This window comes from Myotis myotis, unplaced genomic scaffold, assembly GCF_014108235.1.
Source record: "Myotis myotis isolate mMyoMyo1 unplaced genomic scaffold, mMyoMyo1.p scaffold_m19_p_67, whole genome shotgun sequence".
NCBI classification, from domain to species: Eukaryota; Metazoa; Chordata; class Mammalia; order Chiroptera; family Vespertilionidae; genus Myotis; species Myotis myotis.
Genome location: NW_023416376.1, coordinates 182,501 through 208,558, shown reverse-complemented (window position 1 = coordinate 208,558; position 26,058 = coordinate 182,501). Strand labels below are relative to the sequence as shown.

At 55.8% G+C, this 26,058-nt stretch overlaps 1 protein-coding gene across 4 annotated transcripts in view; it reads left to right on the top strand.

Moving 5' to 3' along the window:
- The window catches only part of ADAMTSL3 (ADAMTS like 3), a 111,758-nt gene that overhangs the window by 10,000 nt on the left and 75,700 nt on the right, over positions 1-26,058 (top strand). For all 4 annotated transcript variants that reach the window (XM_036315930.1, XM_036315928.1, XM_036315927.1 and 1 more), the window contains exon 3: positions 13,157-13,276. In XM_036315930.1, the coding sequence (XP_036171823.1) occupies positions 13,157-13,276 (120 nt within the window). The remainder of the gene's footprint in view (positions 1-13,156; positions 13,277-26,058) is intronic.

Genomic DNA, 26,058 nt, shown 5'->3' with positions numbered 1-26,058 from the left:
AAAATGTGTTTTTATTTAATGTAGAGAGAGAGGGAGGCAGAGGGAGAGGAAGATAGAAACATAGATGAGAGAGAGAAACATTTATTGGCTGTCTCCTGCATGTCCACTACTGGGAATCGAGCCTGCAACCCGGGCATGTGCCCTGACCGGGAATCAAAGCTGGGACCTCTGGGTTCATGGGTGGATGCTCAACCACTGAGCTATACTGGCCGGGCTGATTTCCCAGTATTGATTCATCCTTGTCTTTTTGCCACGGACTGTGCTTGGCTATGACTGTCCTCCCCTGCAGGCCTGGTTGCCCCCAACTGCCCTCCCCTGCAGGCCTGGTTCCCCCCAACTGCCCTCCCCTGCAGGCCTGGTTCCCCCCAACTGCCCTCCCCTGCAGGTCTGGTTGCCCCCAACTGCCCTCCCCTGCAGGCCTGGTTCCTTCCAGCTGCCCTCCCCTGCAGGCCTGGTTCCCCCCAACTGCCCTCCCTGCAGGCCTGATCCTCCCCAACTGCCCTCCCCTGCTGGCCATCTTGTGATGACATGGGGGCGGCCATCGAGCCGTGCTCAGCTGGGCTTGGTCTGCGAACACTGTGGAAAGCAGTGCGTCTGTAGTGATAAGTAATATTGGTCAGCGCCTCAGGTTCACATCAGGGTCTTTGCCGACCTCATGAAAGGGATGGATCAGTGCTCATAGCACGGGAATAGCCTTCCTGTGAGGGCTTGAAAGATTTTGATGGTGAAATAAACGGGGAACAGCTTTTCGGGGGGAGGACGGGGGGTGGGAAATAGTTCTCCAACAACTTCTTTTAAAAACAATTTTACTTTATTATTATTTATTTTTTTTTATTGATTTCAGAAAGGAAAGGAGAGAGAGATCTAGAAACATCGATGATGAGAGAGAATCATGCATGAATCAGCTGCCTCCTGCACGCCCCCTACTGGGGATTCACCCCACAACCCGGGCATGTGCCCTTGACCAGAATCGAACCCGGGACCTTTCAGTCTGCAGGCCGGCGCTCTATCCACTGAGCCACACCGGCCAGGGCTTGGCAATGCCTGTGGTCATCCTTCCTCGTGTGGAGAGAGAAGGGGAAACGGTGGGCTTGGAGGCAGGTCCGAGGCGCCTTGTCTGTTCAACCGAAATTCCTTTCAGTGCAGATGCTTCTTTCCCGCCTGGGACCCACAGCCCCTTCCCCGGAGCCATCTTGTGGGGGGCTCTCTGACCGAAGCGGGGCTCCGTGGCTAAGCGTCCGCCTAGGACCCAGGAGGTCAGGGTTCGATTCCCGGCCAGGGCACAGGCCCGGGTTGGGCTCCATCCCCAGTGGGGGGCGTGCAGGAGGCGGCCGGACCGTGATTCTCTCTTCACTGATGTTCCTCTCCCTCCCTTTCCCTTCCTCTCTGACATCAACAAAAATGTTTAAATAAAAAACAGTAACAAACAAAACAGAGACCCGAGGGGGCCGAGAGGAGAAGAGACCTCCGTGGGCTGGCGGGCATGCGCAGAGGCGCACCTGCACCCAGTAGGCCCGCAGCTCTCCCTGGTTCCTGCCCCGGGACAGCCGCGCTGAGCCCAGGCCGGCGGAGGGCGCCGGGAGAGGCGGTGGGTGGGGGCCGCTCCCTCACCTGCTGCTGACGGTCCCCTCTCCTGGGCAAGGGGCACCCCCTCTCCTGGGCAAGGGGCACCCCCTCCCCTGGGCAAGGGGCACCCCTCACTCACGAGCGCCCCTGGAAAACGCCTGCTCTCCTGCTTCCTGGCTGACGTTGGGAAACAGAAATCGTGGAGCCGCTGACCCGCTGGTGTGTGCGGGGCGGGGAGGAGGGGGGAGCGGGGAGGCAGCCCAGAGCCAGGCCGTTTGAAGTCTCCACCCGCCCGGCTGGCTGGGCGCCGACCCGGAGCCAGGGGGTCAGGGTTCGATTCCCGGGTTGCGGGCTCGATCCTGGGGTGCGGGTGGGGGGAAGACGGGGGGGGGGGGGGAGACAAGAGACAGCTGATCAACGATTCTCTCTCATCGTCTGTGTTTCTCCCTCTCCCTCTCCCTTCCTCTCTGAAATCAGTAAAAATATATTAAAAATAAACAAATAAGAAGTAACATCTCCCGCCGCCCGCGTCTCCCTCCTGGCCAGAGGAGAGGCCCAGGTGAGGCTCTCAGGGCGCGGTGTCCGGGGGACACGGGGTGTCCGGGGGGACACGGGGTGTCCGGGGGGACACGGGGCCTCGGTGTTGCGACATTTCCTTTTTTTTTTTTTTTTAAATCCTCAGCTGAGGATGTTTCCCCATTGATTTCTAGGCAGCGGGAGGGAGGGAGGAGGCGGGGAGAGAGAGAGACCTCGATCGGCGGCCTCCCGCACCTGCCCCTCCCGCACCTGCCCCTCCCGCACCTGCCCCTCCCGCAGCCGGGGAACCTGCAACCGAGGTAATCACACCTGGGGCCCTAGCCCCGGCCGGTGTGGCTCAGTGGATAGAGCGTCGGCCTGCGGACGGAAGGGTCGCGGGTTCGGTTCCCGGTGGGGGCGTGCGGGAGGCAGACCGGAGGCAGCCCGGACCTGTGCCCCCCACACCTTTGCTCGCTCGCAGGCCTCGCCTCTCGGAGGAGCTCGGTGCCGTGAGCGGACGCCCTCCAGGGCCCCTGCCCATCGGGAGGAGGCCGGGCTGGGGCAGGCTCCTTGCTGGCAGCTTTGGGTGGGGCTCCGGCTGTGCACACTGTGGACACCCTCGGGGGCGCATTAGCAGCCTCGGTGGTCAGAGCCAGGACAGCGCTGGGCGGGGAGCGGGAGGGGAGCGCGTGGAGGGCGGTGGCCGGGCTCCCCGGGCTCCGCTCAGCCCCGAGGAGGAGACCGGGCCGTAGCGTGGCCTCTGTGCACCTGGCGGCTGCCTGTGCTGCCTGGAGGGTCTTAGCAACGTCCTTAGCAACCGGACACTTGCTTAATTTATTTTTTAAAGGAGTGAATTTAAATACATATGTATTTTTTATTTACTTACTTTTTCTTTTTTAATCCCCGCCTGAGGATGTTTTCCCGTTGATTTTTAGAGGGAGAGACAGAGAGAAACATCGGTGTGAGGGAAACACATCAGTTGGTTGCCTCCTGCACGTGCCGGGACCAGGGCCCTGGCCGGGGAGGAGCCTCCAACCCAGGTACGTGCCCTTGACCGGAATCGAACCCGGGACCCTTCAGCCCACAGGCCGAGGCTCTATCCACTGAGCAACACCGGCCAGGGCTTCTTTTTCTTTTTGTAGAAAGATTTTCCAAGCTCAGAGAGAAGGCGGGGGTGAGGGGGAGGGGGTTAGAGAGCAACCAAAGAGCTTGTGTGCATGCAGATTAGCACAACCAATGCACACAGACACTGGGGCGGTGGGGGCTTGTCCTGGGGGCGGGGGTGGCGGGGGAGGGGGGGTCAGTCGGGGAAAAAGGAGACATATGTAATACTTTAAACAATAAAAAATTTTAAATATGTTTTTTATCGATTATTTAGAGAGAGGAAGGGAGAGGGAGAGACAGAAATATCAATGATGAGAGAGAATCATGGATCGGCTGCTTCCTGCACACCCCACACTGGGGATGTAGCCCACAACCCAGGCATGTGTCCTGACCGGGAATTAAACCCTGACCTCCTGGCTCATAGGTTGATGCTTAACCACTGAGCCACACTGGCCGGGCAGTGGATGCTAAACTAAGAGTGTTTTCTACTCCCGGAATACCCAAGGGAAGTGTGTCCTTCCGAAGGCATATAGCACCTTTTCTTAAAACTCATATGGAAACCCTGGATGAGCTCAGAACCCTGTCGTGTCGCGGGAGACTGTGGGATTAGCACGCGGTTCTGAGATTCCGTTAAAAATCCATTGGCGACCATCCCTGTTGAAACCAGAAAGGAAAGTGACCTTAATGGGAACTCATATGAGACTGGACTCGGAGGGGAAAGTGCGAATGGAGCCCTGATCTGTGTTTAGCGTTTAGAGCTCACAGGTTCTCCCCTCCTTCCCCTTTCATAGGAAGGCCAGGACATAGAACGGCGTTCGGACTTCTTCAGTGCGGTAGAATCCCCTTAATGGGAGACGTGGGTTGCAAATATTTTCTTATATCTGCAGCTTCATTATTATTATCATCATTACTAGAGGCCCGGTGCACAAATTTGTGCACAGGTGGGGTCCCTCTGCCTGGCTGGTGATCGGGGCCGATCGGGGCCAGTGGGCCTGCTGGAGGTTGGCTGGCCATGGGAGGTTGGCTGTGGGAGTGCACTGACCACCAGGGGGCAGCTCCTGCATCGAGAGTCTGCCCCCTGGTGGTCAGTGTGCATCATAGCAACCGGTCGACCAGTCATTTGGTCTACGGGTCGTAATGGTCACTTAGGCTTTTATATATATAACTAGAGGCCCGGTGCACAAAAATTTGTGCACTCGAGGGGAAGGGGGGTCCCTCAGCCCGGCCTGTGCCCTCTCGCAGTCTGGGACCCCTCAGGAGATAATGACCTGCGGGCTTAGGCCTGCTCCCAGGTGGCAGAGGGCAGGCCCAATCCCTAGGTGCAGCCCCTGGTCGGGCTCAGAACAGGGCCGATTGGGGAGTTGGGGCGCCGCCCCCTGTCATACACAGAGCAGGGCGATCGGGAGGTTGTGATTCCACCCTCAGTCACGCTCAGGGTAGGGCTGATTGGGGGGTTGGGGCACCATCCCCTGTCACACTCAAGGCAGGGTCGATGGGGAGGTTGCGGCGCCACCCCGTCACACACAGAGCAGGGCCAATCAGGGGGTTGGGGCATTTCCCCCTGTCACGCACAGAGCAGGGCCCATCAGGGGGTTGGGGAGCTCCCCCCTGTCACACACAGAGCAGGGCCCATCAGGGGGTTGGGGAGCTCCCCCCGTCACGCACAGAGCAGGGCCAATCGGGGGGTTGGGGCATTTCCCCCTGTCACGCACAGAGTAGGGCCCATCAGGGGGTTGGGGCACCGCCCTCTATCACCCACAGAGCAGGGCTGATCAGGGGGTTGGGGTGCTGCCACTCTCACACTCAGGGCAGGGCCGATGGGGAGGTTATGGCTCTACCCCGTCACACACAGAGCAGGGCCCGTGGGGGGTGTGGAGGTTGGGGCGCCGCACCCTGTCACACACAGAGCCGCAGGGCGATCAGGGGGTTTGGGCGCTGCCCCCTGTCACGCTGATCCCGGTGCTGGGAGGCATATTACCCTTTTACTATATAGGATAGAGGCCTGGTGCATGGGTGGGGGCCGGCTGGTTTGCCCTGAAGGGTGTCCTGGACCAGGGTGAGGGTCCCCACTGGGGTGCCTGGCCATCCTGGGTGAGGGGATGATGGCTGTTTGCAGCTGGTCACACACCCTTCAGGGTGGGGGTCCCCACTGGGGTGCCTGGCCAGTCTGGGTGAGGAGCTGAGGGCTGTTTTCAGGCTGGGGGTGACTGAAGCTCCCAACTGCTCCTTTTTTTCTTTTTTCTTTTTTTATTCTGGGCCAGCTTTTGCTTTGAGGCTTGGCTCCAGCTCTTAGGCCTCCGCTGCTGAAAGTAGGTTTCTGGCCTTTGCTTACAATGTTGCGATCCTGCTGGCTGAAGCCCGGCAGGTTTCTGGGGTTTTGTTTAGCTTCTATGTTTGTTACATAGTTGCTTGCAGCTCAGAGGCCTGCAGCGGCAGGCGGGGAACTTGGTTTCCTCCGTCACTGAGGCACGCAAGCCTCATGTTAGTTTCAAGCTGCCTGGCTGCCGGCCGCCATCTTGGCTGACAGTTAATTTGCATATCGCCCTGATTAGCCAATGGGAAGGGTAGCGGTTGTTCGCCAATTACCATGTTTCTCTTTTATTAGATAGGATTATTATTATTATTTGTTGTTGTTGTTAATCCTCTCCTGAAGATATTTTCCTTTTTTTTTAGGGAGACTGGGAGAGAGAGGGAGAGACAGAGAGAAACATCGATGTGAGAGAAACACATCCCTTGGTTGCCCCTGCAACCTTGATGTTTCGGGGTGACACTCTAACCACCTGAGCTACCCATCCAGGGTATATCCTTTGTTGAGGTGTTTTATGTCTAAGGGTATGGTCTGCCCTGGTGAATGTTCCATGGACACTTGAAAAAAAACCAGAGACGGTCTTTGAGCTCATTGATTGGGTGTCTCGCTTGTCACAACCAGTGGCATCAATGCCAATAGCTACTGGCTGAGTCGCCCTCCCTGTCACTACCATAGGCATATCTTCCTTTACTTCTTTTCTTTCTTTTTTTTTTAAATATAGTTCTTCTTGATTTCAGAGAGGAAGGGCGAGGAAGAGAGCAATAGAAACATCCATGTTGAGAGAGAATCATGGATCGGCTGCCTCCTGCACGCCCCCTACTTGGGATCGAGCCCGCAACCCGGGCCTGTGCCCTGACCGGGAATCGAACAGTGACCTCCTGGTTCATAGGTCGATGCTCACCCACTGAGCCACACCTGCCGGGCTTCTTTCATTTCTTACTCTTTCTTCTGTCCCATTCCTTTTCCCCTTCCTTCTCCAATATGTTAGGTCTCTAAAGAGCTCCCACCAGTATTGCGTGTTCTTACTGGGGGCCCCCGGCAGGAGTCCAGCCCCCGCTGGGGTGCGGGAGCAGGCAGCCTTTGCTTGGTGTGTGGTTTGGAAAGCAGGGGTGGCGAAGGCTGGAGAGAGTCCGCGTCTGCTCATTGTTCCAGGAAGCGTGATGGTGCCGGAGTCTAAATAACGCTAATTGGCCTTCCCCCGGCTTGGCTGTCTTCCTTACATTTTCCACCAGAGAGCAGATGTCATCGAATGACTTTCCTTATGAATGTTTGCTTTTTTTTTTTTTTTTAGAAGCAAGCTGTGTTTATTCCTTCCATTACAAAACTCTGTAGTTTATAACTGGTGAAGAAATGTGGATTTATTCTTTTTTAAAATCCCATCTAATAAAAGAGCAATATGCAAATTAACCGTCACTTCACGATAAAGATGACAGCGCCCACAGCCAATAAGGAGGGAAAATGCAAATTGACGCGACAAGTTGAGAGGCGGAAGGCGGCTCTGGCCAGAGCGAAGGCGGTGCCGGCAGCCAGGGGAAGGAAGGCCTATTCTTGCATGAATCTTCGTGCATCAGGCCTCTAGTATATATATATTTTATTGATTTCAGAGAGGAAGGGAGATGGGGAGAGAGAGAGACTGAAACATCAATGAGGAGAGAGAATCACGGATCAGCTGCCTCCTGCACCCCCCCTGCCGGGGATGGAGCCCGCAACCCGGACATGTGCCCTGACCGGGAATTGAACTGTGACCTCCTGGTTCCTAGGTGGATGCTCAACCACGGAGCCACGCCGGCCAGGGCGACTCAAGTCGATGAGTCTCCATCCCAAATAGCATCTTACGTGGCGTTGGCCTTCCCGGGATTCTATCTGAATGAAGTCACTCTGCTGCCTGGATTTCCTCTCTGTCCACGGGCGGCGTTGAGGTCACCGTTTTCACCGCCCCGTCGTGTTCCAGGGCGTAAACCCACCGCGATGTGTCGGTTCGTCCTGCCGCTGATGGCTCCTCTCCGAGCGGGGTGGGATTTATGGGGGTGATCCTTCGTTCAGGAATTTTTCATTCATTTCCAGGGTGAGATTGATCTGCGGTTTCTTTCTCGCACTGTTCTTGTCTGGTTTTGTTATCAAGGTCACGGTCTCCTGGAGCGAATGTAGAGGGGGTTCCTTTCTTATTCTGCGTGTCGAAAGCGCTTTTAAAAGAGTGGGGTGATGTCACATGGACTGCTTTGTAGCCCTTGCATCGAAAACCTTCTGGTCTTTGTGGGGAGAAAGTGAAATACTGTACTGGCCCTGTTGCTTCAAGGATTCAAGTACCACTGGGAGATTCCTTTTACTTAAAAGTAGCTTTGTATGTATATATATATATACATTTTATTGATTTTTTACATAGAGGAAGGGAGAGGGATAGAGAGTTAGAAACATCGATCAGCTGCCTCCTGCACACTCCCTACTGGGGATGTGCCCTCAACCAAGGTACATGCCCTTGACCGGAATCGATTCTTGGACTCTTCAGTCCGCAGGCCGATGCGCTATCCACTGAACCAAACTGGTTAGGGCAAGAATAGCTTTTGATTATTTAGATTATTTTTTTCTCAAACTTTTTTGTTTCTGCCCGGCCAGCATGACTCAGTGGTTGAGTGTTGACCCATGAACCAGGAGGTCACGGTTCGATTCCCGGTCAGGGCACATGCCCGTGTGGCAGGCTCGATCCCCAGTGGGGGGCGTGCAGGAGGCAGCCGATCTATGATTCTCTCCCTTCATTGATGTTTCTATCTCTCTCTCCCTCTCCCTTCCTCTCTGACATCAATAAAGATATATTTACAAAATAAAATAAAAAATGGAGAATTCCAAGGGGCGTGAGCATCCAGACACACTGAAGGCTTCCTGCCCTGAGCTCAGAAAAACACACAGGCTGGCGAGGAATCTGAAGGTTGTCGGGAGGATGTGCACACAGCCCAGTCCTGGCTCTTTCCCTGCCCAGGAAGGCCGATGGGGCAGCCTGCAGGGTTTGAACCCCGCAGACATGCAGTTTCCTGAAGGAGGGAAAGGCCTTAAGTAAACAGGAGTGTGTTCCCAGCCGGGTCTGGGCTGTGTCAGGGCGGGTGTCTCCTGGCCAAGGGGGAAGAGCTGGTAACCCTATTCTCTCTCTCTGTCTCTCTCTCATTTTAAAGTGTCATTTTGAGGAATTCTATTTTATTACTAGAGGCCCGGTGCACCAATTCGTGCATGGGTGGGGTCCCTTGGCCTGGCCGGCAATTGGGGCCATGAGAGGTGGCTGTGGGAGCACACTGACCACCAGGGGGCAGCTCCTGCATTGAGCATCTGCCCCCTGGTGGTCAGTGCGTGTCATAGCAACTTGTCAATGGGTCGTTCGGTTGCTTAGGCTTTTATATATATAGATTATTTTTTTAAATCTGTGGGGTTCTTTTGCCCGGGCTGGTGTGGCTCAGTGGATAGAGCATTGGCCTGTGGACTGAAGGGCCCCAGGTTCAATTCCGGTCAAGGACATGCACCTCAGTTGCAGGCACCTCCCAGTCCCAGTCCCTGGTTGGGGTGCATGCAGGAGGCAACCCATCCATGTTCCTCTCTCACATCGAGGTTTCTCTCTGCCTTTCCCTCTCCCTTCCACTCTCTCTAAAAATCAATGGGAAAATATCCTCAGGTGAGGATTAAAAATACAATAAAATATGTTTTTATTGATTTTTAGAGAGGAAGGGAAAGGGAGTGAGAGAGAGAGAGAAACATCAGTGATGAGAGAGAATCCTTGATCGGCTGCCTCCTGCACGCCCCACACTGGGGATTGAGACCGCTACCCGGGCATGTGCCCTGGCTGGGAATTGAACCCTGATGTCCTGGTTCCTAGGCCGACGCTCAGCCACTGAGCCACACTGGCTGGGCGAGCAAGGAGCAGTGGGTAGGATACTGAAGTGCAGTGGGAATCACGTGTCTTTTTACCTGGTGACTGCTTCACTTTTGAGGCCCACGGGGTCCTATTCCCTGCTGTCCACCTCTCCCCACTCCTCTCTCCTCCCAGCCCCAATGTTACACATCCTCTGTCCTTTACGGGGTATAGATCGAGCCCCGGGACACCCCAGAGTCATGTCTTCCTACAATGTCATCACCTTCCGCTAGAGGGGGCGGGCAGCACATCCCACTCTCAGATTCCCGGAACCTGGAGGGCCATCCGGATCCCTCCCAAACCCGTCCCTGTCCCTGGTGACCCGGCAGCTGGGGACAGTGGCTGGGAGGAGGCTGCGTGTCCTGGAGGCTCTGCTCTGTGTCCTGGGAAGACCGCACGCTTCCTGGCCTGACCTGCCTCTCCATTCCCTTCGGTCCAACCTGCGAGGGGTCCTGGGAGGAGTCACTTGCCCCCCAAGCCTCCTGACATTTAGGCAGGATTCTCCCCTCCCACCTGGGTGAGAATGCCACGCCTCATCTTGCTGCCTGTTTGGGGGTGGGACGCTTGCTTTCAGGCCGAGAGCGAGCTGGGGGCTTAGTCCTCAAGGAGGGCCTGGTTTTCCTGAGACTGTTTGTTGCTGGGGCTGAGCAGCAGACCCCCAGCGACGGAGGAATGGATGAATGGATGACTCCAACACGGTGTTTGCTGTGAAAGAGAGGGCTAAGGGGCCTCCTGGCTAAAGGGACCAGACAGCCTCGATCGCCTGCCTCGTTAGTCTTTTATTGTAGCAGCAGTTTGAGATCAAGTTTATCTTTTAATTTATTTTATTTTATTTTATTTTATTTTATTGTTTTAAAGAAGAGACCATTTAATTTTTTATGTTTTATATTTTTATTGAATTCAGAGAGGAAGGGAGAGGGGGAGAGAGAGAGAGATGTCAGTGATGAGAGAAAATCATCAATTGACTGTCTCCTGCATGCCCCCCACTGGGGATCGAGTCCCCAACCCAGGCATGTGCCCCTGACTGGAATCGAACCCGGGGCCCTTTAGTCTGCCGGATGATGCTCTAGCCACTGAGCAACACCAGCCAGGGCTAAAGTTTATCTTTTAGAAATGATCAGTAGGGTGAGTAATCTTGAGAGGACACATGTGTCTGCAGTGTCTTTTAAGCAAGGATGCCCAAAGATTGAGCATAAGGATTCCAGTAAACGCCCGGGGGTCTGCATGTGCACAGACTTGTTGGGAAAGGTTAAGGAATAATTAGGGACGCCGCCTTCGACACTCCCCTAAGTCAGAATTCCGGTAAACAGGGCGGGCAGCCTTCCGCACACCTCCCTTTTCTCAGTGTTACAGAAGACCGGAGAAAAACTAAGCAACGTTTAGAGAAATGGAGTTACACAGTTTATTACACCAGTGGTCTCAGTGGAGTCACCTCCAAAAATCTAAGCAAAGCAACATGGCAGGAACTTTCCTTTCTATTTCCTTCTCAGCCCTTTGTCTCCCAAATATGGGTTTTTCCGGACCTTTAGCAAGCGTTACAAATGCCCTATGTAATTATTTTGCAGGCAGCTTGTAACTTGGAGCACAACACAGTTCTGTTCAGCTCACAAAAAACCTGGCCACCTAGCCTACAAGGCCAGACAGCTAAGTTTATCTTCTCTATTATTCAAGCAGGCTGAAAAGCAAGTTAATTTACAGAATTAGGGACTATCTAAAAATAACAGAGAATTTCAAACTTCCGTTTCTCGGAATGTCCTCCTTACAAACTTTCCAACCAAGTCTCCTGTGCGCCCCAACAGTTTCCCACGGAGGGAGGGAGGGAGGGAAAGAAATGGGCCGGAGGGGATCCTGCCCTCAGCCGAGGGGGGCTGGGTGTCCCTAGGGCAATGACCTGCCCACCCGTGTCTAGGCTTCTTCCGTGTAGATGCCACGCCCCTCCCGGGGGAGCTGTGGGGATGAGGTGAAACAGTGGTCACGATTCCCAGTTCATAGTAGTTGCTCAATAAACCCGTGTTTCCTTCTGCCTGGCTGTTTTTCCCAAGGGCCCTGAGTCCAGAGATGCTACGGAGAGGGTTGGGGCGATGCTCTCTCTCAGGGGCCTTCTGATTCTGTAATTCTGTGACTCAGACCCGTGGTTGGCAAACTGCGGCTCTCGAGCCACATGCGGCTCTTTGGCCCTTTCAGTGTGGCTCTTCCACAAAATATCATGTGTGGGCGCACACATACAGTGTGATTGAAACTTCGTGGCCCATGCGCAGAAGTCGGTATTTTGTGGAAGAGCCACACTCAAGGGGCCAAAGAGCTGCATGTGGCTCGCGAGCCGCCATTTGCCGAGCCGCAGTTTGCTGACCACTGACCCAGACGGTCGCTCTGGTCCGGCTCCTGAATTCAAACTTAGAATGTGTGTGTGTTTACAGGGCAGATGGGGAAGGGGGGTGATGGGAAAGGTGTCGCTGGCCAGGGTGCCTCCTGCTCAGTGAGGGAGCCACGCACCACCTCAGACAAGCTGGTGTCTGTGAGCTTGCTAGGTCCTCACAGACCCCTGTTGCCTTGGGAGGGAGGGAGCTCCCCGTCACTAGAGGTAATCAAGTAGAGGCTGCAGGGCGTCGGGACAGGATTGCTGAGGTAGATGGCTCCCCCTCGGGAAGGAGGCCCAATGGACAAAAACTCCACAGAATGTAAGCAGGTTGGGTTCATGGAGGCTGAATCGCTGGCAGGTGTGGGAGAGGCAGGCGGATGTTAGGGAGTAGACACTGTGTGGGCCAGTGTGAGATGGACCAGGGTGGCCTCTGCACAGACACCTGGGTGCTCACCTTGGCCTTAGCCAAGAGAGGCACTTCTGTGCCCATCAGCAGATGAGCGGATAAAAAGCTGTGGTCCATCTACACCATGGAATACTACGCAGCACTGAAAAAGGAGGCTCTCTCACCCTTGGAGACAGCATGGAGGGACTTGGAGAGTTTCATGCTAAGTGACATAAGCCAGTCAGAGAAAGACACGTGTCCCATGATCTCACTCCTTTGTGGAATCTAAGTAACAAAATAAACTGATGAGCAAAATAGATCCAGAGACAAGGAAGCATGGAACAGAGGGCGGAACCTCAGAGGGAAGGCAGGGGAGGGTGGGTGGGCGGGAGGTGATCAGCCAAGCACCTTCTATGCACGTATGCATGGGCCATGGACGCAGACAATGGGGGGGGGTGAGATCCTGGGGTGGGGGACAGGGGTGGGCTGGAGGGGTCAATGGGAAAAAAAGGGGACATCTGCCATATTTTCAACAATAAAGATTTATAAATAAACTAGAGGCTCCGTGCACGAAATTCATGCACTCGGGGGAAGGGGTCCCTCAGCCCGGCCTGCGCCCTCTTGTGGTCGGGGACCCTCGCTCCTTACCGCCCACCTGCTCGCTGCTCCTTTCTGCTGGGTTTGCTGCTCCTTAGCGCTGCCACGGAGGTGGGAGAGGCTCCCGCTGCCACCACTGTGCTCACCAGCCGTGAGCCCGACTTCTGGCTGAGCGGCGCTCCTCCTGTGGGAGCCCACTACCACCAGGGGGCAGCTCCTGCATTGAGCGTCTGCCCCCTGGTGGTCAGTGAACGTCATAGTGACCGGTCATTCCGCGGTTCGGTCGATTTTCATATTAGGCTTTTATTATATAGGATAAGTGGATGAATGAATGAATGAATAGAACACACACACACACACACACACACACACACACACAGCAGCACTGCCGCTGGGGCCTCGTTTGTAACCGGTGACCTTGCCTTGCAGACCTCGGCAGAGACGTCCCCGGGGGCCTACTTCCTGCCCGAGTTCGCGCTGTCCCCCCAGGGGAGTTTCCTGGAAGACACGACTGGGGAGCAGTTCCTCACCTATCGCTATGACGACCAGGTAAGCGCCTCCCTCCGGCCTGGCCACGTGCCAATGGGCGGGAGACGGCTCCTCAGAGGTGAGGCCGGAAGGATTCTGCTCCCCACGCACACCACGTGCCCTGACGCCCGGGGGACCCCACCCTTCCCCACAGTGTGTGGCTCTTGCGCTGGTCGGGTCGTCGAATTGAGAGTCGCTGGTTCTTGTGTTTGTCGGAAACGTGCGATGGACCCGTTCATTCTGGCGATCTCCAGATTGATCGTGCGATACTGGAGTTACCCAAAAGCACTGTTTTCTGATTACGCTTCCCTTTCTTTGACCTCTGAGCTTTGACGCGCACCAAAGTGGGTTTTTTTTTGCCAAGCCTGTTTCCCAGAGAGGAACAAAGTGGGCATGTCCGTGCGCACATACGTGCATACATGTGCACATGTGCGTGGGCATGTGTGTGAGAGTGGGCACACATGTCTGCAACCGTGGGCATGAGTGTGCACATGTGTGAGGTTGTGCATGTGTGTGAGTGTACGTGGGTGTATGCACATGACTGTGTGGATTGTGCATGTGTGTGTGTGCATGTGCATGTGAGCATGCATGTGCACACATATGCACATGAGTGGGAGCGAGAGTGCACATACATATGTGCTTGTGTCTGCAAGCGCACGTGTGTGCATGTGTGCACGCATATGGATGTGTGTGCACATGTCATGTGAGTGTATGAGCGTGCACGTGCGTACACTATTGTGCACGTGTGTGCATGTATGGATGTGTGTGCACATGTCATGTGAGTGTACGAGTGTGCACATGTGTACACTATTGTGCACGTGTGTGCATATGTATTTGTGGGTGTGTATGTGTTTAAATCACTGCATGAGGCCAGTTAGAGAACACGGCTGTGGCGGTGAGATACAGACACTGGCACCCTGGACCCGGATTCCTTCCTCTACACACTTTCCGTTGATGCCTGAGCAGCTGAGACTATGCATATCTTGTAGCCACTCCCGGCTCCATTGGAAACAGAGAATGTCAACATTGCCGGCCCGGCTGGTGTGGCTCAGTGGATAGAGCGTCAGCCTGCGAACTGAAGGGTCCCAGGTTCGATTCTGGTCCAGGGCACAGGCCCGGGTTGCAGGCTCGATCCCCAGTGGGGGGCGTGCTGGAGGCGGCCGATCGACTTGTCTCTCTCACATCGATGTTTCTGTCTGTCTCTCCCTCTCTCTCCCACTCTCTCTAAAAATCAGTAGAAACATATCCCTGGGTGAGGACTAACAAAACAAACAAACAAATAAAAAGCATTGCCGAACCCTGACTGGTTTGGCTCAGTGGATAGAGCGTCGGCCTGCGGACTGGAGGGTCCCGGGTTCGATCCCGGTCAAGGGCATGTACCTTGGTTGCGGGCACATCCCCAGTAGGGGGTGTGCCGGAGGCGGCTGATGGATGTTTCTCTCTCATCGATGTTTCTAACTCTCTATCCCTCTCCCTTCCTCTCTGTAAAAAATCAATAAAATATATTTAAAAAACCCAAAAAGCATTGCCGAATTCCGGGGTTTCTAGCAGGTGGGGCCTGAGCTCATGGGGCAGAGGGCCAGCGGGGTGGGGATTAAGGGGGCTTCGATGGGTCTGGCGGACCTTGGCGCCTACAGGGCCACATGCCATGGGGAACAATGGGGCTCAGCTCTCTTCTCACAGCCCTGATGGGCATGGCCAGGGCCTGAGGTCCTCACGGGTGCGGGCAAGGCGGGCAGGTCCCGGCTGAGGCAGGCGGGTGAGGGGGGAAGGGATTCCAGCAGGAGCAGCTCTGGGAAAGCTAGTCGGCCACACGGCGGGTGTGGATGTGGTCGCAGGGAGTGGGCCGGGCTGTGGGACCGACCGAAGCAGGCGGAGGGCCGGGAACTAGGCGGGAAGAGGGTTTAATCGTAGGCAGAGGAACAGGCTGATGAAGGCGGAGGGGATGAGCAGAGTGGGTGGGGACGGGGGAAGGAGGGGAGATGCTGCCTGGAACTCTGTGTTCCAGACCCAGGGAGGGGGCGACACCCCATTAATCCTGGTTCTCCAGGCCATTGCTAAGTGGGCTCGGGGGGGTCGGGGTGAGGAGCAGGCTGTGGGCCAGGGGATCCACCCAGGGAGTCAGGGCCAGGGACAGGATGACACCAATTTTTTATCCAAAGTTCCAACATTTCACCCAGCCTCAGTGGCTCGGTGGTTGAGCATCAATCTATGAACCAGGAGGTCGGGGTTCGATTCCCCGGGCAGGGCACTTGCCCAGGTTGCAGGCTTGATCCCCAGTGGGGGGCGTGCAGGAGGCAGCCGATCCATGATTCTCTCTCATCATGGATGTTTCTCTCTCTCTCTCCCTCTCCTTTCCTCTCTGAAATCAATATATATATATATATATATATATATATGCTCACCCAAGGATATTTTCCCATTGATTTTCAGAGAGAGTGGATATGAGAGAGAGAGACAGAGAGAAACATCAAAGTGAGAGAACCACATTGATTGGTTGCCTCCTGCATGTGCCCCGACCAGGGCCCGGGCTGTGGAGGAGCCTGCAACCGAGGTCCGTGCCCTTGACCTGAATCAAACCCAGGACCCTTGGTCTGGAGGCGGATGCTCTATCCACTGAGCTACACTGGCCAGGGCTAGGGTTCCTTTTAATTGAGAAATCAATGACCCAATGGGTTTTCATTCACAAGCTTCAGGGAAACCATCTGGGGAAAGAGGGGGCCTGGAAAACCACGCAGTGTGTTTTGTGATTAAAGGCTGGTTAATGCCTTTCCCAGGGTCTGCAGATCCGTTATCCTATATAATAAAAGGCTAATATGCAAATCGACCAAACAGTGGAATGACCTGTCGCTATGACATGCACTGACCACCAGGGGGCAGACACTCAATGCAGGAGCTGCCCCCTGGTGGTCAGTGCATTCCCACAGGGGGAGCGCAGCTCAGCCAGAAGCCAGGCTCACGGCTGGCAAGCGCACTAGCGGTGGCGGGAGCCTCTCCCGCCCCCGTGTTGGGGCTAAGGCAGGCGGACATCCCCCGAGGGGTCCCAGACTGTGAGAGGGAGCAGGCCAGGCTGAGGGACTCCCTCCCCCCCAGTGCACAAATATCATGCACTGGGGCTCTAGTGTTTAATATAATAACAATATATGCCCGGTGGGCGTGGCTCAGTGGTTGAGCATCGACCCATGAACCACAAGGTCACGGTTCGATTCCCGATCAGGGCACATGCCTATGTTGTGGGCTCCATCCCCAGTGGGGGGCGTGCAGGAGACAGCCGATCCATGATTCTCTCTCATCATTGGTGTTTCTCTCTCTCCCTCTCCCTTCCTCTCTGAAATCAATACACACACACACACACACACACACTAGAGGATACACACACACACACACACACACACACACACACACTAGATGCTCGGTGCAGGAATTCCTGCACAGGTGGGGTCCTTAGGCCTTACCGGCATTTGGGGCCGATTGGGGCATCTCGCCCAGTCCCAATCGGGGCCTATCTGGGCCGGCGAGTTCGGGGTGGGGAGGGGCCGCGGGAGGTTGGCTGTGGGAGTACACTGACCACTCGAGGGCAGCTCCTGTGTAGAGCATCTGCCCTCTGGTGGTCAGTGCGTGTTATAGCGCCTGGTCAACTGGTGGTTCCAGTCATTCGGTCGTAGCGGTCACGCAGGCTTTTATATATATAGGTTTTTAAAACCAAAGGCATTGTGACATCATCGCAGGAGTCCCAGTTCACTGGCTCTTCTCTTCCCTGAATGCCGGTGACTGGCTGTGTGAGTTCTCCTTTCCGAGTCCTCTCTGCTGTTTGTATTTCCGTGACGATGTCCACGGCCAGGGAAGCCGGGGGCGGGATGTGTGGCCCCGACAGGCACCTGGCATCGTACAAGGCGGAGTGGGAAGGGGGTATTGGAATCCTGTTTTTCCAGGTGGGGAACCTGAGCCCCGTCTCACCCAAGATCAGCCAGCCAGGCTGCAGCCCAGCCGAGGCCCCGGGCCGGGGCCCTCCAGCTCGATCCGGCATTTTTTCCATCTAATCTGTGGGAAGGAGAAGTATGAGAGAAATGTTTGAATGAATTATTCTTTTAAATATATTTTTATGGATTTCAGAGAGGAAGAGAGAGGGAGAAAAGTCAGTGATGAGAGAGAATCGTGGATCAGCTGCCCCCTGCAGGCCCCGCACTGGGGATCAAGCCCACAACCCAGGCCTGTGCCCTGACCGGGAATGGAACCGTGACCTCCTGGGTCATAGGTCAACGCTCAACCACTGAGTCAAGCCGGCTGGGCTGAATGAAGTCTGTTTTGCTTTTTAAATATATTTTTATTGATGTCAGAGAGGAAGGGAGAGGGAGAAAGAGAGAGAAACATCCATGATGAGAGAGAATCATGGATCAGCTGCCTCTTTCATGACCCCCACTGGGGATTTAGCCCACAACCAAGGCATGTGCCCTTGACCAGAATTGAACCTGGGACCCTTCAGGCCGCAGGCCGACGCTCTATCCATTGAGCCACACCGGTTAGAGCAGCTTCTTGATACTAATAATAACCAGGAGATAAGAAGGAAATTTTGTGTAATCTCTTTGTGCATATTTTTTTAAAATATATTTTTACTGATTTCACAGAAGAAGGGAGAGGGAGAGAGAAACATCCATGATGAGAGAGAATGATGGATCGGCTGCCTCCTGCACGCCCCACACTGGGGATTGACCCCACAACCCGGGCCTGTGCCCCTGACCGGAATCGAACCCGGGACCCTTCAGTCCGCGGGCCGACGCTCTACCCACTGAGCTACACCAGCCGGGGCCGGTCTCATTTCTCCACTTCTTTGCCGTGTCTTTTCCTCTGAATTCGGTGATAGCAGACCTTCTTCTCCGGGCCCCTTCCCTCTCGCTGTTGATTCACACGTTCCTTCTAAGGAGGGAGTCGGGTGGCTCCCAGCTCCTCCTGCCGCCCGCCCGCTGCGCCCGGAGTCTCCTTGCGCCCGCCCCGCACGGCCCCAGGGGACTTCTGCAGGAACTCGGGAGCCTCTCCCGCACAGCCCCAGAGGACTTCTGCAGGAACTCGGGAGCCTCTCCCGCACAGCCCCAGGGGACTTCTGCAGGAACTCGGGAGCCTCTCCCGCACGGCCCCAGGGGACTTCTGCAGGAACTCGGGAGCCTCTCCCGCACAGCCCCAGGGGACTTCTGCAGGAACTCGGGAGCCTCTCCCGCACAGCCCCAGAGGACTTCTGCAGGAACTCGGGAGCCTCTCCCGCACGGCCCCAGGGGACTTCTGCAGGAACTCGGGAGCCTCTCCCGCACGGCCCCAGGGGACTTCTGCAGGAACTCGGGAGCCTCTCCCGCACAGCCCCAGGGGACTTCTGCAGGAACTCGGGAGCCTCTCCCGCACAGCCCCAGGGGACTTCTGCAGGAACTCGGGAGCCTAACCCCGCACAGCCCCAGGGGACTTCTGCAGGAACTCGGGAGCCTCTCCCGCACAGCCCCAGGGGACTTCTGCAGGAACTCGGGAGCCTAACCCCGCACAGCCCCAGGGGACTTCTGCAGGAACTCGGGAGCCTCTCCCGCACGACCCCAGGGGACTTCTGCAGGAACACGGGAGCCTCACCCGCACGGCCCCAGGGGACTTCTGCAGGAACTCGGGAGCCTCTCCCGCACAGCCCCAGGGGACTTCTGCAGGAACTCGGGAGCCTCTCCCGCACGACCCCAGGGGACTTCTGCAGGAACTCGGGAGCCTCTCCCGCACGGCCCCAGGGGACTTCTGCAGGAACTCGGGAGCCTCTCCCGCACAGCCCAGGGGACTTCTGCAGGAACTCGGGAGCCTCTCCCGCACGGCCCAGGGGACTTCTGCAGGAACTCGGGAGCCTCTCCCGCACGCCCCAGGGGACTTCTGCAGGAACTCGGGAGCCTCTCCCGCACAGCCCCAGGGGACTTCTGCAGGAACTCGGGAGCCTCTCCCGCACGGCCCCAGGGGACTTCGGCAAGGAACTCGGGAGCCTCTCCCGCACAGCCCAGGGGGACTTCTGCAGGAACTCGGGAGCCTAACCCCGCACAGCCCCAGGGACTTCTGCAGGAACTCGGGAGCCTCTCCCGCACAGCCCAGGGGACTTCTGCAGGAACTCGGGAGCCTAACCCCGCACAGCCCCATGGGACTTCTGCAGGAACTCGGGAGCCTCTCCGCACGGCCCCAGGGGACTTCTGCAGGAACTCGGGAGCCTACTCCCGCACGGCCCCAGGGGACTTCTGCAGGAACTCGGGAGCCTCTCCGCACAGCCCCAGGGGACTTCTGCAGGAACTCGGGGAGCCTAACCCCGCACAGCCCCAGGGGACTTCTGCAGGAACTCGGGAGCCTCTCCCGCACAGCCCCAGGGGACTTCTGCAGGAACTCGGGAGCCTAACCCGCACAGCCCAGGGGACTTCTGCAGGAACTCGGGAGCCTCTCCCGCACGGCCCCAGGGGACTTCTGCAGGAACTCGGGAGCCTAACCCCGCACGGCCCCAGGGGACTTCTGCAGGAACTCGGGAGCCTCTCCCGCGGCGGGAGCTTCTAGAGAAGGAAGGAAGGGTGGGCCCGGCCCGGACGCAGAGGGCACCTGGCCATCGTCGTTGCGGCCCCGTGCTGCTGGCCGGTGCGCGGAGGCCGCAGGCTGCGCCTCGGGGCTGGCGGGCTCATTCCTCGGTGAGGAGGCAGCCGCCCAGAGCAGCCGGGCCGCAGGGTTCCAGCGAGTTCCGCCCGGATGGGGAGGCAGCGCGCGGCCGGGGCGGAGACGGGCCGGTCCGCGGGCTGGAAGGAGGAGCCTTCCCCTGGTTCGGGCACGAACCCTCCCACCCGGGGCCGCCCGCGCTGTCCTGGCGACTGGGGCGCACCTGAGCCCAGAATGCCTTTGTCCTTGAGCCCCTCCTCCTCCTCCTCCCCCTCCTCCTCCTCCTCCTTCTTCTTCTTAAAATATATTTTATTGATTTTTTACGGAGAGGAAGGGAGAGGGACAGCGAGTTAGAAACATCGATGAGAGAGAAACATCGATCAGCTGCCTCCTGCACGCCCCCCACTGGGGATCATGCCCTTGACCGGAATCGAACCCGGGACCCTTCAGTCTGCAGGCCGACGCTCTATCCACTGAGCCACACCGGCCAGGGCTGCTTCTTCTTTTTTAAAAAATACCTTTTTGTTGATTTCAGAGAGAAGGAGAGAGAGGGAGAAACATCCATGATGAGAGAGCATCATGGAGCAGCCGCCTCCTGCACGCCCCGCACTGGGGATCAAACCTGCAACCCAGGCCTGTGTCCTTGACCGGGAATCGAACCTGCGACCTTCAGTCCCCAGGCCAATGCTCTATCCACTGAGCCACACCGGCCGGGGCAGTAGAGATATTTTTGAGGCTATTAATATATGTTGTTATCAAAAGCAAGCATCCCACGGTTCAAGCAGCTAGAATCCCAGTCTCTCCCACTATAGCCACCAGCACTGAGTCCTCTTACCTTGCCTTTTCTTTTTTAAACGGTAAAACACACACACACACACAAAAAGCCTGGCTGGTGTGGCTCAGCTGGTTGAGCATCAATCAGAGCATCGCCAGTTCAATTCCCAGTCACGCTCAGGCTGCGGGCTCCATCCCTGGTGGGGGCCGTGCCGGAGGCAGCCGGTCGGTGTTTCTGTCACTTTTCTATTTCTCTAAAACCAATGATGTGCTCTCATCATTGATGTTTCTGTCTTTCTCTCCCTCTCCCTCTCCCTTCCTCTCGGAAACCAAGAAAAATATATTTAAAAAAACAAACAAAAAATTCAGCCTTAGCTGGTGTGGCTCAGTGGATAGAGCGTCGGCCAGCAGACCAAAGGGTCCCGGGTTCGATTCCGGTCAAGGGCACGTACCTCAGTTGCAGGGTCCTCCCCGGCCCGGGCCCTGGTCGTGGCGCGTGCAGGAGGCAACCCATCCCTGTGTCTCTCTCACATCGATGTTTCTCTCTGTCTCTCCCTCTCTCTTCCACTCTCCCTAAAAATCAATGGGAAAACATCCTGGGGTGAGGATGAACAACAAAACAAAACAAAACAAACCCAGAAGCATATTTAAAAAAGAAAAGAAACACAGCACAGCTCTCCCCGCAAACAGAAACCAGCGCAAAGACCCCCCACGCTCAGTGGCCTAGCGTGTAGAGCCACAGGACTGGGCGCTCAGCTTTTGCAGTCATGGAAGCTTCCAGAAATGCAGCTTAGCTGAGCAGGAAGAAGGTGCTAAATCATCTCCCAGGTCCCTTCTTTAAAAGCTGCGATGGATTATTTCCACTTAAAAAAGAGTTTACACAGCCCGGCCGGTGTGGCTCAGTGGTTGAGCGTTGACCTGTGAACCAGGAGGTCACGGTTCGATTCCCGGTCAAGGGCACGTGCCCGGGTTGCGGGCTCCATCCCCAGTGGGGGGCGTGCAGGAGGCAGCCGGTCCATGATTCTCTCATCATGGATGTTTCTCTCTCTCTCTCCCTCTTCCTTCCTCTCCGACATCAATCTGTCTATATAAAACCCTCATATGCAAATCCCCTGAATGGTGGAATGATGGGCGGAAGGACCGGTCACTATGATGTGCACTGTCCACCAGGGGGCAGACGCTCAATGCAGGAGCTGCCCCAGCCTGCAGGCCCCGACCCAGCGGCCTGTGTCCGGGAGCCCATCACCCCCCTGGTCGCCCCACAGATCAGTCCTGATTGCTGGCTAGGCCTAGGGACCCTCCCCATGCATGAATTTTGTGCACTGGGCCTCTAGTATCTATAATAATAAAGGCCTAATATGCTAATTAGACCAGACCTCCTGCTACGAGGGAAGCTTGGGTCCCTCCCTGGGTCCCGGATGCCGGGGGGAAGCTGGTGCCGGCATCCGGGGGAAGGAAGGCCTAGCTAGTCTCTCTTTTTTCTTTATTTTTCTCATTAAACTTTGTTATTTTAATGGGTCTCAAAATTCTGTCACAGGTTTTAGGTCATGTTGTTTCCATGAAAAAGTACTGATTTTAAATCTAATAACTTGCCCTGGCTGGTGTGGCTCAGTGAATGGAGCGTCGGCCTGCGGACTGAAGGGCCCCAGGTTCAGTTCTGGTCAAGGGCACATGTGCCCAGGTTGTGGGCTTGATCCCCAGTGCGGGGCGTGCAGGAGGCAGCCGATCTATGATTCTCTCTGATCATGGATGTTTCTATTTCTCTCTGAAATCAATAAAAATATATATTAAAAAAATAAAAACTAATAACGTAAAAACTGCCACACACACACACAAAAGAACCAAATGGTCCACAGAACATTCTAGAACGGCCTACTCTTGCACGGATTTCATGCACCGGGCCTCTAGCCTATGTATAAAGAAAGAAATTAAGGTTTTGCTCTCAGCTCTTCCAAACGTAGTGCCATCGGCTCTGACGTGCAGAATGTCTCTCTTCACCTGGGGTGACCCCCACCCGCAAAGGGGGGGCCACGGAGCGGCCGGCCGCCAGCCAATCCCAGCAGCGCGGGCGTGAGACGCACACCACCCTCTGGCTTCTCTCACTGTGACTGTCAGAGCTCCGTGCAATTTGTTTAAAGGCTTGGGCCCTGCAGTGCGGTCTGGGTGACATTCTCGATGCGCTGTGGGCACAGAGCCTGTGTTTTTCTATGCAGAATGGCTCACCGTGGATGGAAGTCGGTCACAAAGGAAAATCAAAGGAAAATTTTATTTTATTATTATTTTTTAATATATTATATTGATTTTTTACAGAGAGGAAGGGAGAGGGACAGAGAGTTAGAAACATGGATGAGAGAGAAACATCGATCAGCTGCCTCCTGCACACCCCCCACTGGGGATGCGCCCGCAACCAAGGTACATGCCCTTGACCAGATTCGAACCTGGAACCCTTCAGTCCGCAGGCCAATGCCCTATCCACTGAGCCACACCGGCCAGGGCTGTTTATATGTTTGTTGTTAATCCTCACCCGAGGATATTTTTCCATTGATTCTTAGAGAGAGTGGAAGGGAGAGGGAGAGCCAGAGAGACACATCGATGTGAGAGGAACACATCGATGGGTTGCCTCCTGCATGGGCCCCGACCAGGGCCCCGGGCTGGGAGGATCCTGCAACTGAGGTCCGTGCCCTTGACCGGAATGGAACCCAGGACCCCTCGGTCCGCAGGCCGACGCTCTATCCACTGAGCCACACCAGCCAGGGCCACATCTGAGTGCTGTGACTATGGCTTGAAGTCTGTGGAAGTGAAGACCCTCTTAAGGCTAATTTGTGGTTCTTGATGTGCAGGGCAAGGAAGTATGTCCGTGCAGTGGGGTGTTGTAGGCATTGCCTCTGTGGCTGACCTTGAGTGTTGCCATGGAGAAGGCAGACTATTCCCCTCGTAGGCAACAACGTTTGCGTAGAAATTCTTCCCACACACGTCCTGCAAGGAATGCTCCCCATTTTATTTGTTTTAATTAGAAAAAAATCTGGCCCAGCCTGTGTGGCTCAGTGGTTGGGCATCGACCTTTGAACCAGGAGGTCAGGATTCGATTCCCAGTCGGGGCACAGGCCCAGGTTGCGGGCTCCATCCCCAGTGTGGGGGGCGTGCAGGAGGCGGCCGATCCGTGACTCTCTCTCATCATGGATGTTTCTCTCTCTCTTCCTCTACCTTCCTCTCTGAAATCAATATCCCTCTTCATTGCATTTGGGGGTGCGGGTGAAAGGGGCCACGTGCTGACCCGACAGCTCAGGGGAGGCCCGCGGGCGGCCTTGCAGACCCAGAGACCTCAGGTCACCACACAGGAGGGTCTGACATTAAACTTGAACTAGAAGCAGTGGTGGGGAGTCACCTCCTCGGCCGGTGTCTTCCCTGACAAGGGCAGCCTCTGCCTTCACGGAGCCTGTCTGTCTTTTTGCCTCTGTGGTAACACGCCCTGAAATGTCTGGGTGCCTGGTAACGTCCCTTTTCCCGGACCCCTCGGGGCAGAGCCTGATGCGCTGGGCGCAGGACAGAGACCACAGATCCCCCATTGTCATGTTCATTGTCCCTGCTCCCACCTAAGCGTGTGTCCATCATTTTGCTTTTATCCAATCCCAGGGGTTCCCCGCTTTGCTTGCTCCCGCCTCCCTCCTCCATCCCCAGTGGATTCCATGTCACCCACCTACGTCCCTCCTTTGATTGCAACGTATAAACACACATGGAACCCCCATTCTCCGGAGCTTTATCCCAATCCGCTGAGGTTCTGCTTCCCGGCAACTGTCGACAGTTTGGCTCAAACGAACTCACAGAAATTCTCTACACCAAGCGTGTCACACGCAGAGGCGAACACGGGCCAGATGAACACGGTTTGCATGGATGTGGCCACAAAAAAACAAAAGCTTCCATTTCCATAGAAACGCAGGTTTATTTCGATGGAGACATGCTGAATGCAAAGGGCTGAGATAAACGAGTCATCGTGAACATAAAGTAACAGAACATTTTAATAAAAATTAATACTTTTCCTTGAACATGAACTCACCAGACCCCGAGTCCCTGCACAAATGGATAAGCCTCACGCAGATAAACCCATTTCTCTCGTTCTCCGGAAGCGAGGTATTTCCTGTTGCCACACCAAGCAGGTCAGTCCCAGACCGAGGACGTGGCCACCGGCTGCTGGAACCTTCGCTGCCGGTGTCAGTGGGAGAGACGGCGCGCCTGCGCGGGAGGCGCGTGAGGGACGCGAATGCAACACGATGACAGTCATCAGCCGTTAGCGAACCTTGTAGCTCGTTGTTCATAATGATGTACAACAGGACATTGTAAAAATGAAGTGATGAAATTTTACTAAAACCTTTCTTACACACGGTTACATTGGCTGGCCGCAGAATTATTCGTTGTGGGCCGCATGTGGCCCGCGGGCCGCGAGTTTGACATGTTTGCCCTACAGGTTTGGATGTTTCTCACATGAACAGGGAGGAGTTTGGGTCCAACCGAGTCCCATCCAGGAGTCCGCATGAGGCTGATTGGCGGGTGTGGAGGAGGGATCCCCCAGCTGGGCCCGCCTCCCGGGGAAGGGGTGTGTGGGGGGGGGGTTGGTGGGGGAGGGGGGAAGCAGGAAAGGCCCAGGATGCTTGCTTTCTCAGAAGCGCTCCTGGGCCCCACGGACCTCAGTTGGGGGCAGTCGGGCCGTCTGGTCCTCCATGTGCCGGTCGCCTCCAATTAGAGCTGCCAGACACCAGGGGCTCAGCGTGGCTTTGGCAGAGCTGGGCAGACGTGTTTGTGTTGGGGAATGGAGAGAAACATGGGGTGTGAGAGGATGGATGGGGTGTGGTGTGAGCCCCACAAAACACATAGCCGGCCCCGGCCGGTGTGGCTCAGTGGATAGAGCATCGGCCTGTGGACTCAAGGGTCCCGGGTTCGATTCCCGGTCAAGAGCACAGGCCTGGGTTGCGGGCTCGGTCCCCAGTGGAGGGCGTGCGGGAGGCGGCCGGTCCATGATCCTCTCTCATCACGGATGTTTCTCTCTCTCTCTCTCTCCCTCTCCCTTCCTCTCTGACATCAATACAAATATATTTTTATAAAACGAAAAAAGAAGGTGGTAAGTAACCAGGAACACACAGGCCAGGGTAGACCGACGGCGAACGGTCACCGACCATCAGGGTAACGAGCTGTGAGGTGCACAGTTTTCAGGGGAGGCCGGGAGGGGCAGGCGTGGGGTACGGCGCACCTCCCAGTCGCGCCTGGCTCCCAGCCCCGGCTGTGTTAGTGTGAAATGCATCTTGTTGAACTGAATTCTGCAATCCATGTGACCGCCTGAGTGATATTTTTATGTCATTTACCCCCCATTCATTGGCATTTTTTAATATACTTTT